General features: G+C 37.1%; 1 protein-coding gene across 7 annotated transcripts in view; it reads left to right on the forward strand.

The window, feature by feature from the left end:
* Window positions 1-18,652, forward strand: part of MCTP1 (multiple C2 and transmembrane domain containing 1) — a 470,412-nt gene that overhangs the window by 269,662 nt on the left and 182,098 nt on the right. For 4 of the 7 annotated variants that reach the window (XM_045848270.1, XM_045848271.1, XM_045848273.1 and 1 more), the window contains 2 exons: window positions 5,616-5,786; window positions 8,629-8,759. In XM_045848270.1, the coding sequence (XP_045704226.1) occupies window positions 5,616-5,786; window positions 8,629-8,759 (302 nt within the window). Of the gene's footprint in view, window positions 1-730; window positions 809-5,615; window positions 5,787-8,628; window positions 8,760-18,652 lie in introns of all 7 variants that reach the window. The other 3 variants (XM_045848268.1, XM_045848269.1, XM_045848274.1) reach the window with 1 other exon arrangement.

Raw genomic sequence — 18,652 nt, forward strand, 5'->3', positions numbered from 1 at the left:
CTAGGAAACTGTCTAGCTGCTCTGGAAGTCATGTAATATAAACTTTTAGCCCCACCATAATTTCCGTACAGTATTGTTCAGTTTCATCTTTCTTAATCCATCTCTTGCTGCTTTGGGCTGTAGAACTGAAGGTACCTTTGGGTTGCTTTTTTAGAAGCAAGGGCAACAAAGGCAATTGTTATATGGGACAAAGTTTCTCTGTTACTTTAAAGATATCTGTGCAATCATTATAAGATATTAACATGTAGGATGCAGTTAACATGGTCATAGTTATTTTCTGTTCATGTGACATGTATTCTCCTGGAACGTGATCACTGCTTTTGACATTGGAAACAAAACAAAATCTTATTGAAAACAGTCTCAAAAGCTTTTTGATACAGCAGACTTGGGAAAATGATTGTTTCCATGATTTCTCTTGCTGTGTTTCTTTTTCCGCTACACCTATTAATGAAAACCAGACATCATGCAGGTGGGATGTATGACCATATATAATCTCTGACCTTTATTTTCTTGACCACTGCAGCATTATGCTGCTAAAGAAAACAGTGGCTAGAAACTATATCATTGCACTGACATTTGTCTTCATTGCGCTGGGAGATATTTTCTGACAGTGACTTAAGAAGCAAATACATATTTTTTCCAATGATGTTGGCTAAACTCTGGTTGCAACGAGGTGTTGATAGGGGCACAAAGCTTTCCCGTACAGCTCTGATCGTTCATTTCCATCCAGACGTGCGGCAGGCCTGCTTTTCCTGTGCTGGGCTTCTGCAGAGCAGAGCTTCAGAGTGCTTATTACCAAAGTGCACAAGTAAGTTCCACCATTCGGTTTATTTATTTATTTTTCTGAGCTTGCATGAGCTGTGATTCTCATGGCTGATTTACTTTTCTGAAAACCCATTCCCTACCCTGACTTCTTTTACACATATGATTAGAAACTGAAATCTTGCATTTCTTTTCAAGGAATAATATACATAAACTAATATTATCCTTAAAATGCCAGCTCACTAATTCTAAAATCTTACTAAAGATAAATATCATTGATTAATTGCCTCAGACTTTGATATGTATATTGATATTCTTTATTAAATCTGACCTTAGGTCAATATTCCTTTTGAGAGAATGTCACACTGTTATGCATGAGCTGACTCGGTCATGTGTTGGAAATATACATGTGACCCTGCCTGGTGATTTCCACAAATTGCCCACTAAGACCCTGTTGCTGTTGCTGGGCTGTTGCTTCAAAACTGTGAAGATTATTTCTTCTTTTTGCGGAGCTGGTTCTTTGCTTTGAAGCTAGGGTGGTTTTCTATTTTTTTCTTTCCCTCCTCAAATAGAATTCTATTTCAACAGGGATGTAGTTGAAAACACTACCTTAGGGAACTAAGTACCAGCTGTACCATGTTCATTTTATTGAGGAATATCTTGTATTTGTTTAACACTCCTTGCCTCAGCAAGTAATTTTTGGTTGACTGATCGATATTTCAATTAATGTATTATTTGATATATTTCATGAGAAAAAACATTAACCAAAGAAGGAAATAATAAACAAGCTTCACCTAATTCTTCAGTAGGCTGCTACTTCTCTCTTTAAATGCTCCATATATCTGGATCGATATGCTCTCCTAATCAGTAAATTGAGAAGCAGAACTAAAGAAGGACTTTAATTAGCGTATATCACATCCATGCCAGACAATGCATAATGTTGTAATTATAGTAATTCGTTGTAGCTGTTAGAACGTGGGTGAAGGCCAGTGTGCATACACCTCAGAACGTGTGCAGCAGGGCTGCTCACACTTGCGTGCACATCAGAACCACCTCAAGGGAGGACTGGTGAAACCTCAGTGCTGGGCCTCCACCCCTACAGCTTTAGATTGTGCTGGTCTGGGATGGGGCTAAAGAATCTGAATTTCTTTTTTTTTTTAAGAAAGTTCTTTTTTTTAATTTTTAATTTTTATTTATTTTTTAGAGAGGGAAGGGGGGGAGAAAGAGAAAGAGAGAGAAACATCAGTGTGCGGTTGCTGGGGGTCATGGCCTGCAACCCAGGCATGTACCCTGACTGGGTATCGAACCTGCGACACTTTGGTTCGCAGCCCACGGTCAATCCACTGAGCTACGCCAGCCAGGGCGAATCTGAATTTCTAACATGTTCCCAAGTGCCACTGACGCCATTGGCCAGTGGACTACACTTTGAGCACTGCACTGTGCAGAGGAAAGAAACTTGAAACAGAGCAGCACACACCTCAGAAGGTACCTCGGAGAGCATTAGAGCTACTGGTTTTCAAAGGTTTTTCTTTTTATAGTTTTGGAATTCCACTTGCTATCACTCCTTCAAAGGAGTTCTGCTTGAGCTCCCCAAAACTTTAATTTAAAAAGTAAGTAAAAGTAATAAATTGCTATCCTAAGCAGGTTAAATCTTTGTTTATGGAATATACATTTTTCTATGCAAGCCCCCAACACACAGACACCCCTAACCGCCACCACCCCAACACACGAAACAGAAGAGCACTCTCAGCACACTCGGGGTCCTGGCGTGCAGTCTGAACAGCCATGATGAAAAAAACATGCCCAAGTCACATAGTCAGAAATTGCTAGAAAGATGTTTGTGGGTGTATACACTTATGTTTTTGACTATTGCTAACCTAAGTTTACCTCTTCCCCCTTTATCTTATAATTTTATTTCCAAGTCCTATTCTTCACATTTAGACTAAATATTTATCTGTTTCATGATTATGAAGTTAATCAAATCACAGGTAAATTAATGGATTTTCTTTTTAGAAGAATACCAATTTACAAAAAAATAATGAAGAAGGAAAAATCACTTTAAAAATTATATCTGATTAGTATGTCTTTGGAGCCCCATCCTCTTTTTTTTCCTTTAAACCTTTTATACATTAATTTCACATTCATTAGCCCTGTTTTTGTATATAAATATTCTCCCTCTCCCTCCCTCTTAGCTTCCCAAGTTGTTTTGGGAATGTTCTTCCAGGTCATAGAAGAGCATTTTGTAACAACCAATGACAGTAGGTAAAACTTTCATTTAGTTCGTCTTATTTCTGTGAAAGCACGAAGGATCCCATGGAAACCATTCTTGCCCTTCCCACCCTGTAAGCCAAGTTGTTGTTCTCGTGTGGAAAGTGGGAGGTGGGGCACACAAGTTTCAGACGTGGTATCTACCATTCAAGAACCTAACTTAGCCTTGCTGCCTGAAGATGCTACGTAACCTAGATTGTGCCCACTCTTATTCTACTGAGTGCTGTGTATGACTTCTGCTTCTAGAGTGCATAGAAAATGTTACTAAGTATGTGTATCAGCAAGCTGGAATATTATAAGTATGAATACACGTGCTCATATAATAATAAAGTAGAAGGTGATGTCATGTATTAGCCATGTAGAAAATCTAACCTGGAATTTCAAATATATTCAATTCATTTAATAGGAGAGTACTCTTTCAGCAACATTATACTTAAATGATCATTTTTAAACCTAGGAGAGAGTCTCTGCCAAAGACCAATATTGGGAGAAAAGCAGGAACAAAGTTCAGAAATACTGGGTTCTAGTCACATATCCACTATTTATTAGACAAACCACTTATTTCTGTGAAAGCATGAAGGATCCCATGGAAAGCATTATCTGCCCTTCCCAGCCTGTAAGTCAAGAGTTTGTATATCAAACTCTGCATCAGTAAGATGGGAATTAGCAGGCCTTGCCTTCTTGCTTCATTGGGTTTTAGTGAAAACCACGTGATATAATGTATACTTAAACAGTTCTAAATTCTAAAACTTTATATAAAGGGGTAGTTATTAATTCCTTGGTCTTGGGATAATAATTATCACTGAGATAATTATTTCTTCTTACTTGCAAAAAAAAATGTTCTTCTTTCCTTCTTTGCTACTCCTATTCCTTAATAAAAGTTTCAGACCCAAAATTTAGAACCCAGTCTCTAATGTCTGCTGTTAGAGGTAGTCCCCACAGCAGCAGAAGTGGATCTAATGCAGCAACTGATTTCAGACAGACACACTGAAATCAGTTGCTGTATTATATAATAACAACTAGCATAAATCTTAGAACTAAAAAAAAAAGCCTTGAAGATCACTTGGTGCAATAAATCTTAAACAGTGGCTTTTTTAATCTGAGGAATCCTTGGTTCAAAGCAAATCCATTGTGGAAACCCGGTGTGTGAAGCAGATGGGGGCAAGGGGGCTCTAGCTGAGGTGGGGTAATGGAGTCTTCAGAAGTCACAGGTGCTCCATGAAACCTCTGCTGCACTTCAGAGTGCACTTGAACACTGCCCTTGGAGCTCACAGAGGTGAGGAATGTGGAGGCAGTCTCACATTGCTATTAGTAAGGCAGAACTGTCAAGCAATGTTGTTTAAAATGTGTTGATCCCCAAGGTAGGGAAATACGTAATGTGATTTGGAAAGATTTCCCTTGAAATGTTCAACTATTAAAAGTATTATCTTTTGAAGAATGTAGTTTTCATTTTTCTAATTGAAGCACCCTGAAATGCATGACTTTTGATGATGACAGATAAAAATGTCTGGCATTATTATGATTTGGAATAAAATAGGAATTAAAAGTGGGAGGGGAGTACACAAAATAGGCTATGATGTTACAACATTAATGTAGGAGGAATTAGGTTAAAGTGGAGCTAATTCATAATTTAGAAGTGGAATAATTTGAAGTTGAGAGAAATGTTGAATTTTTTTCATGAAATGACCATAAGTGAAGAATATGAAACAAACAGCAGTTTCTATGTTACTGAACACAGATTGTAAAGATTTTAACAATTTAGCCACTTTCTCTGGCTTGTTTTATGTGCTATTTAGTTTGAAGAGATTATATTCCCATTTTTAGTAGAATTACTAGTTTTTAAAACTTCTGATTTGGTTCACTGACTTAAATATTGTGTTTTAAAACAGCATAATAAAAACCATTAAAGAAAATGTTTAAATACTAGAGTAAGAAATAAATTCAGAAACATACCTGCCAATATAAATCGCATGTGTAAATTTTAAGTTTTGTAATGTAAGTTTCAAACATAAGCAAGACATTTTGGGTGGACATACTGATTTTGTTTTCTGTTCTTTGGTACCTTAAATAGTTCTTTAGTGAGCTGAAACTCTTTTAATATGACAATAAAATTTTTTTTAAAGTGCATAGAACTTATAACTAAGAACTAAAAAACCCCTGTAAAATCCATTTGTAACACGAAAAAAAGATTTTCAAAAATCCATAAATAATTAAAAATGAAATTTCACGGTGTGGATGAGGACATTCATATTTATATTTATCTAATTCTAATTTCAACACAGGCATGTTTGATACATGTGAATATTCTCTGATGTTCTTGAAGTACCTACAGCTTATCATTTTAAGTTGAAAATTATACTTTATTTTGAGCATTCACCTTTTTAACACATTCTTAAATTTATTGTGATTTGATAATTTCATATTTATTAATAACTATATAATTAATAAATAATCCATAAATTATTTTATTTAAAAGCTTTATAGCTGCCTAATTTTGTTTTTGAAAAATGGTAACAATATAGTGCCCACTGAGATATTTTGGTATATAAAAAAAAAAGGCTAACTCTGTGTTCTTTTGCAAAAAGTTTCAGACCCAAAGTTTACGCCTATCAGACGCACACAGAAAATCGCACCTTTGGCGAGGAATAGTCAGTATCACGTTGATCGAGGGGCGGGATCTCAAGGCGATGGATTCCAACGGGCTGAGTGACCCCTACGTAAAGTTCCGGCTTGGGCATCAGAAGTACAAGAGCAAGGTGACTGTGTCTTTTTTGTGTTCCTGTCAGCATTTGGAAAGCGATGGTTAGTCAGTAGCCATGTTTTGGAAGATGAATACTCTTTTTAAAATGCTTAACAGAACTTTTGAATATCGCGTCAAGAAACAACCAATGATTGCAGTACATCTCTTACTTTATGTGCTAAGTGACCTTGGGTAAACTACTTAATTTCTGTATGTCTCAATTTCTTCATTTACGACACAGGAATAAAAGGAGGAACTATCTTGAACAGTAACAAAAACAGGCTGCAACAAACCTGTCAGTGCCTGGCACATAAAGTGCTCAAAGAGTGTTGGCTCCTCTTATTATTACAACTAGTACTAGTATCAGTGCTACAGATAGCATTATTTTACATGCCACAAAAATCTGCATCAGTTCCTCTGAGCCATTTTGCAAACTGATGTTCACCAGTGCAGACCTAAAGTTGTTTTACATTGATTTAGAAAACAAAGGCTCCTGCTGCTTCTACCAGCAGTGAGACAAGGGGCAAGTCAACTCACCTCTTCATGCCCCAATTTCCCATCTGTAAAAATGACAATTAAAGTAGTGCTTACCTAGTAAGGTTATTGAGAAGATTGAATAAATATTTTAAACATGTAAAGTGCTGGAAATTCTGCCTTGCCCATAATTAAATACTCAATAAATAATAGTAGCAGAAAGAAGAGGAAGAGTAGCAGCAGTAGTAATAAGTATATTGTAGCCCTGCCTGGCATAGTTCAGTAGATTGAGCGCGGGCTGTGAACCAAAGTGTCGCAGGCTCGATTCCCAGTCAGGGTACATGCCTGGTTTGCAGGCCATGACCCCTAGCAACCGCACATTGATGTTTCTCTCTCTCTCTTTCTCCCTCCCTTCCCTCTCTGAAAATAAATAAATAAAATCTTAAAAGAATTCTAAGTTAAATAAAAAAAATAAAATAAGTATATTGTATAATAACTATTATATTAGTAGTAACACTGTATTGAATAATCATAGTTATATTATTGAGAGAAGGAATAATAATTAGCAAAGGTCATAGTAGTCATAGTTATATTTGGGACACATGTCATATCTTTGTTGTATTCAAATTCAGCCTCCTTAATGGTCAGCTTCTACAGCTGCTATTCATAGACAGCTTGGGGCAACTGATCACATCCATCTCATATTAAAAATCACCTTCTGCCTTGATGGGACTATCTTGGCCTTGACATTATTCTAATGAACTATTGGTAAACAGCCTGCCTAGGTTCCTTCTGGCCCAGGAAGGTTTTATTGGTACCTGAGGTAATTGGAAGTATCACAGATCTGACTTGTTAGCAGGCAGTGAGCACTGCTGTCTGGCTCACTAGTTACCTCACTGAGTGCCCACATGGAGCGGGAGGGCATCATTTCTGACCTGAAGGAAATCATATAGGAAGGATAATCCTAAAAAAGGAAACTGAAAAGTTAGGTGCTTTATGGCCAAATAAGTAAGACAGACCACCCCACAAAATACCATAGGACTTCATTTGAGCCTAGTTAAAAGACATTTGAATTATCATAGCATCTATCCAGTGCCATCTTTTTTTCTGCCATGGGCTTAATAACATACTTTAAAGGAACTACTGATTCCAAAAATAGTTACCTATGACCACTTTGTCTTGTCCTCTATCAATTAACATCATTTCTATGTTCTGGTAGGCTTAAAACATTACTTATTTTTATAGTTCTGCTCTTTAGGTATGAAATATGAAACCCAGCTATGGACACGTGTCTCTCTTTGCTCTTTCTTTCCATGATCTATTGCTGATTAATTTCAGATTATGAACTTTAAAAATTGTGATTCATTTGCATTACCTTTGTGCATAACATACTTCATTGCTTCCAAAGTCTTTACATCTGAAGATCTGTCTCCCATACATTAAAAAGAGAAAAGGCCACTGCATGGCCTCCTGCTTAGAAAGACTAGGGAAACAAGTACGCGTGTTGTATAATCCAATGGGGAATGGAATTTTAAAGGAAATCAGTATGGATCACTTTATTGATTCCACCAGGTGTCTTATCAGAATACTTGAAGTTACAAAATTGCACTTCAGATAAGGTATCTTTCTTATGTGTGCAACACGGAGATCATACATACACACATGTTCATATTAATTCACAAACATGTTTGACATACTGTTTTGGGGAAAGAGATCTGAAGCTTTAATCAAAGAGTTTACTCAGAGTCTAGGCACTAAAACGTAATGAACTTGGATGGGTCACTTAAACTCCATGTCTTAGTTTTTCCATATATAAAATGGAGATGATACATCAATGCTATAATTCTAGGAGATGTTTACCTGACCACTCCAAAGTTACTTGCTTTTTTTCACTACCCAGAGAATTTTTTTATTCTGTATTCAGTGCAGAAATTGTCATGTATGGGGAAGTAAGGAAAAAAGAAACTCTGGGGATCCTCAGCTTCCTTTGTTATGAGATGGCAGACATCCAGTTATGTCTTTGTACATAGGCTGGTTATACAAAACAAGTGCTAGTGTCTGAATGAGCTATACTTCACTTATAGACTATGGTTTTGCCTTTTCTATATAATGCATTTCTCTCGTCTGTTATTCTGTTATTCAAGATGGTGAGAAGGTGACTTTGGTTCTCAGGAGACATGCTTTCAGGTTCTTTCAGACAATATGTAGTAAAGATGCTAGAGACCTAATGGCTCATTTTCATATTTCTGGAAGCTTTTGTTCAAATCTTTACTAGTATCTAGTTCAGACACTAGACAGTATCTAAAGTTTGATTGAATGTCTCAAGTTAAATTTTTGTAAAGACTGACAATATTGAGACAATAATGACTTTTTTGGTTTTGCAGATAATGCCAAAAACTTTGAATCCTCAGTGGAGAGAACAATTTGATTTTCATCTCTACGAAGAAAGGGGTGGAATTATCGATATCACTGCATGGGACAAAGATGCTGGGAAAAGAGATGATTTTATTGGCAGGTTTGTGCAATTTGATATTTTTGGTTCACCATAAGGAGGGTAATTTGTTAAAAGAATATTTGCTTTAAGTCTGGTTATTTTAAATGATCTTTATTGTTTAGAAGGAAGGGATCTTACCATGGTAAGGCAGTGCTTGGGTGAACTGCGCACTGGGTTTGAAGACCAGTAGGTGGCAGTTTTGATCAGTTGATGGACAGGCTATCCAAATTTGATATCCAGAAATTTTCTCCAGATGTCAGAAACATTGTGCATCAAAGTTATGGGAGTTGAGAAACAACAGTCTCACTTGATATAACATACTTAAAGGAATAAAGAGCATATTCATAGTCTGTAAAGTGATCTGAGATTATATTACTTTTCGTAAAGCGTGTTGTTACCGTAGAATGCGGTTTCCTAGAACTCCCCACAAGGTGAAGAGTCTTTATAATCTTCTAGCTCTAGGAGTTCATAAATTGGTAGAGTTCCCAAGTTTTAGTGAAGGAAGCGTTAAGTGAGGCAGATCGTGCTAGTCTGATAATGCAGTGAAGAAAGGACTCTTCTGAGGCTCACATGATATCCCTGCACAAAGTTATTTTGAATGCCTGCTTGAGTGTATGAACCATTTTCTCACCTGAACGCCTGTTTTTATATTTCTTGATAGTTTTATATGTCTCTTTGTAGAAAAACATATTGAAACCTGCCAATACTGAAATCAAAGCATGCTGCACAGAAGAATTTGTTAGTGCATAAAATTCTTTCTTCATTGTAGTTCACATTTCCAAGTCTCTACAGGTATAGCTTGAAGAACTGCATGCATACTAACAAGTGGAATTTTAGGCTAGAAAATCAAGAACAGGAATTCAATCCAATGTATTTATCTCTTTTTTTATTATTCTGATATATATGTTTTAAACAATGATTTTCTTCATGGGATTATAAAGTGAAAGGTCAAAGATTAGCTTTCATGACCCTTCAATATTTTATTTATAAAGTGAAATGAGAAAAACACCTCTGTAACCTAATAGTATTTACATTTTAATCCCTTTAAAAGGGCAGGCCTTCATTGTATATTCTTCCCAGTAAACAAGTAACCTAGTTGGAAGTGTATCCTTCCTTCTTTTTTCTGACTGTTGGAGGTATTTACCCCCCACATTTAGTGTCTGGCTCCAGCTGGCTCCACCTGGATTGTAAGATGCATTCTTCATGCTTGTGCCTATCAGGCAGAAAGCCCGGACTGCGGAATCAGAGTCCTGGGCTCCATCTCCCTCAAGGGCACAGCTATCTACTCTGTTTCCCAATATCTTCGTTGGATTAAAACTGGCTTGTGCCAGTGATTCCAAATGCAACCATTAAAGAACAATAAGGGCTTTTAAAACTCTCATTCACTTTGAGTGGCTTACTTTTATTTTCAGTTACACCTTTTTCCTAAATATAATGAAAACTACAAGCAATAAAATATTTAAAAATTAAAAAATTAAAATAAATATAATGAAAACTTATCTGGCATCAGTGTCACTAAAAGCAAAAAACAAAAAAATCAATTTTTGGTCATATGCTAAACATGTCTGCCTGTGAAAGCAACTTGAGCTAAAAAGATTTTAGAATAAACAAGAGCACAGGTATGGACAAAATGACTCCTGGGACACCATTTGATATCAGTTTAAACCACCTTACACAGGAAAGAGAATTACTGTTGAATTTTGAGATAGTAAAAATGGACAATAGGACCTTATTGTACACTCTGCTAATTTAACAAAGCTGCCTGCTGCAGAAAAAGGAAATGACTATGGTATATCATCATTTCTAATATACTCGATGTCCAGATAGCACTATCTGAACATCTAACTTTCTAACTTTATGTTTTTAAATTGTACTTCAAACACATTCTGTCACTGAAAAACATATTATTATACCTAAGTGGAGGCAAGTAAAGTCACCTGTGTTCATGTAAATGTTGTGTGGTAGCAGTAGAAATAATGCAGATTATAATAGAATTCCTTGGTTCCTACAATAGTTTAGAAGAAAATGGACTTAACTCCCAATTAAATGTTAGTTTTAAGGGTAAAGTAATAGGAGCAAAACTGTAGTTGTGGTCTTCTGTCTTCCCTTACAAGCTATCGTTGCAACATTCTACGTATTAAGTTTTTTACTTATTTATTTGTTTATTTTTATTGAAATATATTTGACATACAACTATGTAATTTAAGGTGCATAACATGTGGACTTGACACAGGACATTTATACTGTAATATGATTGCCGTTAGAGCTGTAGCTAGCACCTCTTTCATATCACATAATTGTAATTTTTTCTTTGTGGTGGGAATAATTAAGATATGTCTGTATTCACTTAAAAGTTAGAGGCTATTCAGGGAGTCAGCTGATAATCGATGAGTAAATAAAAGTTGGCCATGAAGGGTAATGTTGCCCCTTCAATGCCTAATAACCTTTTTTTAAAGAATACTGTCCAAATTCACTCCCAAATTTGAGAAAACTGTGTAAATTAGATTATCTACATATACTAATTTATTGTGTTATAATTTTGTTATTATCCTCTTTATTTTCTAGTTTTTGTCATATATAATGATTTTTGGAAATGTGTTTTTTAAATGCCTACTCAATAACAGGACTTTTTTTTTCTTTTTTTTTTAAGATTTTTATTTATTTATTTTTAGAGAGGTAAGGGAGGGAGAAAGAGAGAGAGAGAGAGAAACATCAATGTGTGGTTGCTGGGGACTGTGGCCTGCAACCCAGGCATGTGCCCTGACTGGGAATTGAACCTATGACACTTTGGTTCGCAGCCCATGCTCAATCCACTGAACTATGCCAGCCAGGGCAGGACTTTTTTTTTTATTAATGGAGGTCTCTTGTGACTTCCACGTTGTTGAATCCAATGACCATTTTTCAACCTTCATTTCAGCTGATCCAGCAGCAGAGGTGGACTCGGCTGACCACTTCCTGACCTTGAAACATTTTCCGCTTGGCTTCCAGGACACCAGACTGTTTTCATCTTACCTCATTGCATGCTCTTTCATGATCTTCTATGCAAATGTTTTCTCATCTTCTTCCTGTTTTAGTTCTGGAGAGCTTCAGAACCCGCTCCTTCTGTGTCTTCTCTGACTATGCTTGCTGCTGTGATGACTTCATTCACTCATGCTTTTGCACCATCTAAGATTGACAGTGACAAAGGTACAGCTCCAGCCCATCACTCACCTAAACTCCCGATTCCCACATCCAACTTTCTACTCGATATCTTCTCTTCAGTATCTAATAGGCGCCTCCAATATAGCAGGTTCAAAGCCAAAATTCTCACTCTCCCTACCCCTCCAATCTGCCCTTCCTTCAGGATTCTCCCTAGTTTGCTGCTAATACCAAAAACCTTGGAGTCGTTTGTTATTCATTTCCTCCTCTCACTCTCATTAAATACATCAGCAACCTTCTAAGTTTTTCTTCAAAATATGTTCAGAATTCACTCTTCTCACGATTGCGATCATTACAATTCTGCTTGAAGCCACCACCAGCTTTCGTGCAGACAATAGCAACAGCCTCCTGTTCTTCCTTCCACGTGACATTAATAAAATAATTAAACTTCTCTTTACAAAGAAAGCCCTTCAAGTGTTTCCCATGGTAATCCGGATAAAACCAAACTCCCTACAGTAGTTTATAATGCTCCTCAGGGTCTGGCCCTGTGACCCCTCTACCTTGAACTTCTGCTGTTCTGTTCCTCCCTCTTTTCATGCTGCTGTAGCCTCTTCACTGTTTCTCAAGCACACTAAGCCCTCTGTCACCCCAGGACCCTTCTTCCCTCAGTCTGTTGGACTCTTTACTTGGGTGTCCATCTGCCTTGCTTCTTTACCTTCCTTGGGTCTGTGCACAGATATCACGTTAGAGAGGCATCCATACCAATCCTGTTTAAAATTGAAGCCCCTTTCTTTCCTAGACATTCTCTTTTCCCTGTCCTGCTTTGTTTTCTCAGTTGAAGTAATCACTACTTGAATACTGGACATTATCATTTATTTCTCATCACTATAATGTACGCTCCATGTGGGTTTTGTTCCATGAGGATTTTTGAGTGTTTTGTACACTGTGGCATCCTCGATGCCCACAAAAGTATCGGACACATGATAGGTATTTAACAAATATTTGTAGGACTTTAATTTAAATATCTGAAGCTTGATTTAATACTAGAAATTATGGCTCTTCCTTCTCTAAATAAATACATAATTTGATACCAGGTGTTAATGAAAAGGCAATTTGAACAACATGTCTGAGTGGAAGGTACAAAGTTTCAGTGTAATTGAGGAAAGGTATGTGTATATAACTCAACAGGGGAGAAATAATGAGTTAAAGTCTAAAGGTGTCTGAGTGATCTTTATACTTAAAAAAAATACCGAATTGTTGTTTGAAAAAAGAAAGCCTATACATTTGTCAAGGTATCATAACTTTTTCATCATTGTAAAACTAAAAAGTTAATGCCATCTGGTTGTTAAATTTTACATAAAAATAAATTTACCATGAGTAGAAGGAAACAATAATGATAATGCTTTGCAATTTAAAGGGCACTATTATATTATTATATTCATTAGCTCAACATTAGGGGATAATGAGAGTGGTCCATAAAACAATTTCACAGGCATGAAAAGTGAGGCAGATGGAGGCTTAGAGGTTGCCTCGCTGTGTTGGAACTGGGTGATCTGAGACTCAAATCCAGGACTCCTGACTCGAAAGTCCATGCTCCTTTCACCTCTGTCTTCTATTCAGTATGTTCTGAAGTGATTAAGTGCTCAATAAGATGCTGAGTAGTCAATAAACCGACTTGGGTGTTGTGCACCATACTGCAAGTTTAAACAACAAATTTTACCTGTCAGTGAACTACAAATTTCAAGTGAAGGTGAAATAATGTTAATCTGCATGTAATTATTTAACTTTCTGATCACCTGCATTTTGGCAGGCAAGATGAACTGCCACCTTTACGATAATCAGCTAATAAATCCTCATGATTGTTACACTTTTACGCGGAGCAGTAATCTGAACATTGGCGGCTGACAGCGGCGGTAAATTGCCAAGAATGAGTGCTGTCAGAGAACAAGTTGTTTTTATGAACATGCAGAATAAGTAAATCCTATGTCAAGCAATTTTATTCAGTTGAAGTTATTTGCAATCCAATATAGCAAGATTTATAGCATTATTTATTAGTGTGCAAAATGCTTGTTTATCTGTAAAGTGGCATTGATTCAGGGTACATATATTTTAGGTTGGTGAATTGCTACTGACTTTTTTTTGTTGCACTCTTATCAGGGTCATGGCTGCCCCTGACAACAGACTTACAGACGTGAGCTTGAGTAGGGAGCTCTGTTTCAACAAAATTTTTATTAATGATGTAGTATAAGAAAAACTTCTTCCAAGTGGTCAAGTTGTGGGTGAAAAACAAATGCTTTCAAATTCCACAATCAAAAATAAATTGATACCTCTGCACTTAATGTTGAAAGAAAGAAAATGTGGGATGTGTTGGTGATATGAACCAAATTAACATTTCCTGAAATTGAAGATCAATGCATTTGAGCATTTGACATTCCGTAGATTCTGGTTTGTCGAGTTTTCTCGTGGTACTAGGGCTGCCATGATTCTTTATTTCCTATGTAAGTAAGGGCAGGGGCAGTTCTGGTGCATGATTAATTTGAAAGCACATAGATCATCAGACAGTTAAACACTGAAGAGGATTTTTTTTTATGGAATCTTTGTATTCCACCATTTTTCTTACTAAGAGTTGAACGGAATATTTCTTTAGGAAGATGGACAACATTTAAGTAAAGAATGGACTATGTCACTGATCTTTTTCTGATTTTTCAAAAACTCAATCTACACCAAATGTATTAAGATTTTAGTCTATTTGCTTTCATGGTTACTATTTTTTCTTCTGAAGATTTTCTCAGAAAGTCTATACTCACAGCAATATTTCTTATACAATGGCCAGTTTATCTTTGAGTGAATGATTGGGAAACTTCACAAGTTTACAGAAGTATGCTCTGATAAAGCAATGGCTGCAAAGACAGTTGAACAATGAGAACTTCTAGCAGGAGAAAGGTAATGACATTATTGGCGTTCTGTAGTGGCTGAAATGGCATACAGCTTCAGCATAATTGTGAAACTTGCAAACACTTTACCAGTTACATATTGAATCCTTTATAATGCAAAATTCCAAGGAACTAGGTACTATATTGATTTATGATGTAAGACTTTATAATATGTTATGTGTTATTAATTTTACTAATGTAAAATAGTTCCCATATATTAAAAAATCTTAAAAAAGCTTCATGGCTTTGTTGTTAAATTTGGACAAAATTATGTAAAATATGGTTTTAAAAATTACCCCACCAAAGAAATTCTGTTAAGGCTTCTGTTTTTATTCAGAAAGCTTTGTTTTTATTTTTTAAATATATTTTATTGACTAGGCTATTACAGTTGTTCCATTTTTTTCTCCCCTTTATTCCCTTCCACCAGCATTCCCCCACTTAGTTCATGTCCATGGGTCATACATGTAAGTTCTTTGGCTTCTCCATTTCCTACACTATTCTTAACCTCCCTCTGTCTATTCTGTACCCACAAATTATGCTTCTTATTCTCTGTACCTTTCCCTAATTCTCCCCCTCCCCCTCCCCACTGGTAACCCTCCATGGGATCTCCATTTCTGTGGTTCTGTTCATGTTCTGGTTGTTTGCTTGGTTTTAGTTTTTGTTTTTGTTTTTTACATTTGGTTGTTGATTGTTGTGAGTTTGTTGTCATTTTACTGTTCATAGTTTTGATCTTCTCTTTCTTAGATAAGTCCCCTTAACATTTCATATAATAAGGGCTTGGTGATGATGAACTCCTTTAACTTGACTTTATCTGGGAAGCACTTTATCTGCCCTTCCATTCTAAATAAAAGTTTTGCTGGATAGAGGGATCTTGGATATAGGTCCTTGCCTTTCATGCCTTTGAATACTTCTTTCTAGCCCCTTCTTGCCTGCAAGGTTTCTTTTAAGAAATCAGCTGATAGACTTATGGAAACTCCTTTGTGGATAACTGTTTCCTTTTCTCTTTCTGCTTTTAAGATTCTCTCCTTGTTAAACTAGGGTAATGTAATTATGATGTGCCTTGGTGTGTGCTTCCTTGGGTCTAACTTCTTGGGGACTCTCTGAGCCTCCTGGACTTTCTGGAAGTCTATTTCCTTTGAGAGATTGGAGAAGTTTTCTTTCATTATTTTTTAAAGTAAGTTTTCAATTTCTTGCTTTTCCTCTTCTTCTTCTTCTGGAATCCTTATGATTTGGATGTTGGCACATTTGGAGATGTCCCAGAGTCTTCTTATACTATCCTCATGTTTTTGAATTCTAGTTTCTTTCTGTTTTAGTTGAATGCTTATTTCTTCCTTATGCTCCAAATCGTTGATTTGAATCCCATCGTCCTTCCTTTCACTGTTGGTTCCCTGTAGATTTCTCTTTATTTCACTTAGTGTAAACTTCATTTCTTTTTTTATGTTGTTGCCATACTCAATGAGTTCTTTTAGCATTCTGATCACCTGTGTTTTGATCTCTGCATCTGATAGGTTGGTTGTATCAGTTTCATTTAATTTGCTTTCTGGAGTTTTATTCTGTTTTTTCAGTTGGGCCATATTTCTTTGTCTTCTCAATTTGACAGCCTCCCTGTGTTTGTTTCAATGTATTAGGTAAAGCTGCTTTTACTCCCTGTCTTAGTAGTATGGCCTATTGTAGAAAAGCACACCTGTAAATTGTGGGGAGTGGATTCTTAGGTGATCATCAGGGCAGGGCAACCAGTTTCACCATTTGTGGCTCTTGGCTGGGGGGGGGGGGGGGCGGCGCAGAGAAGGGACAGTGCTACTGCCTGGCTTCTGGATATTTGCCCAGAAAGAAGCTGTCTCCCAGCACTTGCCCTGTTTCTAGTCACTTCACTTTCTCCCAGTATGCCACTTGTGTCCTTCCAGCTGTTGCCTTGATGCTGAATCCCAGAAGAATGGATATGCATAAGTCCTAAGTCCTTGTGAGGCTTTTAAGAGGAGTTTCTTGAGAATCTGGCAGTTTCTTCTATTCCCTCAACTACCTCTGATTTTTAGAGCCAGAAGTTACCGGGATGTATCTTCCTGGCACTGGAACCCTGGGCTGCTGGGTGGTCCAGTTTACAGCTGGGATCCCTTGTTCACAAGGTATCCTCCCACCAATTTTTATCCACCACACATGAATGTGAGACTGCCTGTTCTGCTGCCTCTCTGCACCACTCTGGGGCTCCGTGGCCCCCTGCATCTCTCCACCTTTCTCGCATCTTCACCCTCCTACCCATCTGGATGAATGTGGCTTCCTTACATCTTTGGTTGTCAGACTTCCATACAGCTCAATTTTCTGACATTACTGAGTGATATTTGTTTTGTAGTCTAGTTTAATTTTTTTCTATGGTTTTGTGAGGAGGCAAAGTCTGTTTACCTACTCATCCATCTTGACTGGAATTCCCTGAAAATGATCTTATTTTTAAATTATTTAAAAATCCAAATAGTCCTAATATTTACTTCCTGCACCTCAGTGTACTCACATATATAATCAGCATCCAGGGTACTATGCACAAAACTGTTTCATCTGATAAGAATGTCATTGGTCACCACCGGTTCAGGCATGGCAGATAAAAAGGCAGGGGAGGAAAAGGTTATGGAAACACTGAAATTTCTCACCTTGAACTCTTAGAGGAAAATATCACCAAATGAATGTGACATATGCCTTTCATGTGGCTAAATAAATGCATATAGTTTTTAGAAGTGCAAAGAATTTTACGCTTTGATATGGAAGTCAGGAAATGTCATTTGAGTTCTTCCATCACTTAATTTCTCTAAGCCTCAATTACTCCCTTTATGTATACAGATTACAGTAGCCCTGGAATCTTCAGTTTTGAGATTGTTTTTCTATTGATTGATTGATAAGTTAGGCTCTGGTACAGATAGTAAGTTTTGTAGTTTTTCAATATCAAACTAATAAAGCATATGTGATAATAAAACTACAACATACTGTGTCTGTGGTAGTTCTGAAGATAAAGATGTGAGACTCTAGAAGGCGTACAAAGTGTTGAATCCCCCAAATCTATGAGAGATCTGACATGCATGGTACTTAATAGATACCAAATGCATGAATGAATGAATGGATGAATGAACGAAGGAATGAATGAGTGTTGGAAAGATGTCAAACTGCTTTCTAGGAAGACAACATACAAGTGATAGAGTGAAAGCATTATACGCTAGTTCTGCTCTGGTGCCATCACCATGGGTAAATTTGGGGCTCTCTGAAATTTTACCTCCTTGTCCATGAGTCCTTTAAAACTAACAGAGCACCAACTATATTCCAGGTGCTGTGCTGGGTGCCTGTCGAGGTGTCTCAGGATACGGACATCAAAAGATAACTGCAGGTTATTACAATGAGAATTAGTAAAAATTAGCAAAGCAAAGATGGGTAAAGAGGTTGCCTTGTCCAAACACAAAGAGACAGTTGAACCCTAGCACGGAGGGTGAAAGAATTATAAGCCATCATGAATGACTTAAGTAGTGAGTCAGCAAGTGACACACAAGCTGAGGGAAGGCTGCGGAGGGCACTGTTACCTGGTTAAGCATATTTCATAGGTGGTGGAAAGCCAGGGGAGGGACATGGTCAGGTTCGTGTCTTAGACATCTGTAACTAAGGGGACTGAATTTTATCAGTGGCCTTTGCTTTACCCCAGGTTCCTTAGAAGATAGAGCTTGGGACAATGGTTAAGTGCTGATGCTTTATTAGGAGGTGCAATCCCAGGAGCTGAGAGCGAAAGAGAAAACATGAGGCAGGGAAGACCAGGAAGCAATGCAAGGTGATATGTTACTGGGCTGACCACCGTGTCCTGTGTTTCAGAGACAC

This window comes from Phyllostomus hastatus, unplaced genomic scaffold, assembly GCF_019186645.2.
Source record: "Phyllostomus hastatus isolate PE091 unplaced genomic scaffold, TTU_PhHast_1.1 phas_contig_58, whole genome shotgun sequence".
Lineage (NCBI taxonomy): Eukaryota > Metazoa > Chordata > Mammalia > Chiroptera > Phyllostomidae > Phyllostomus > Phyllostomus hastatus.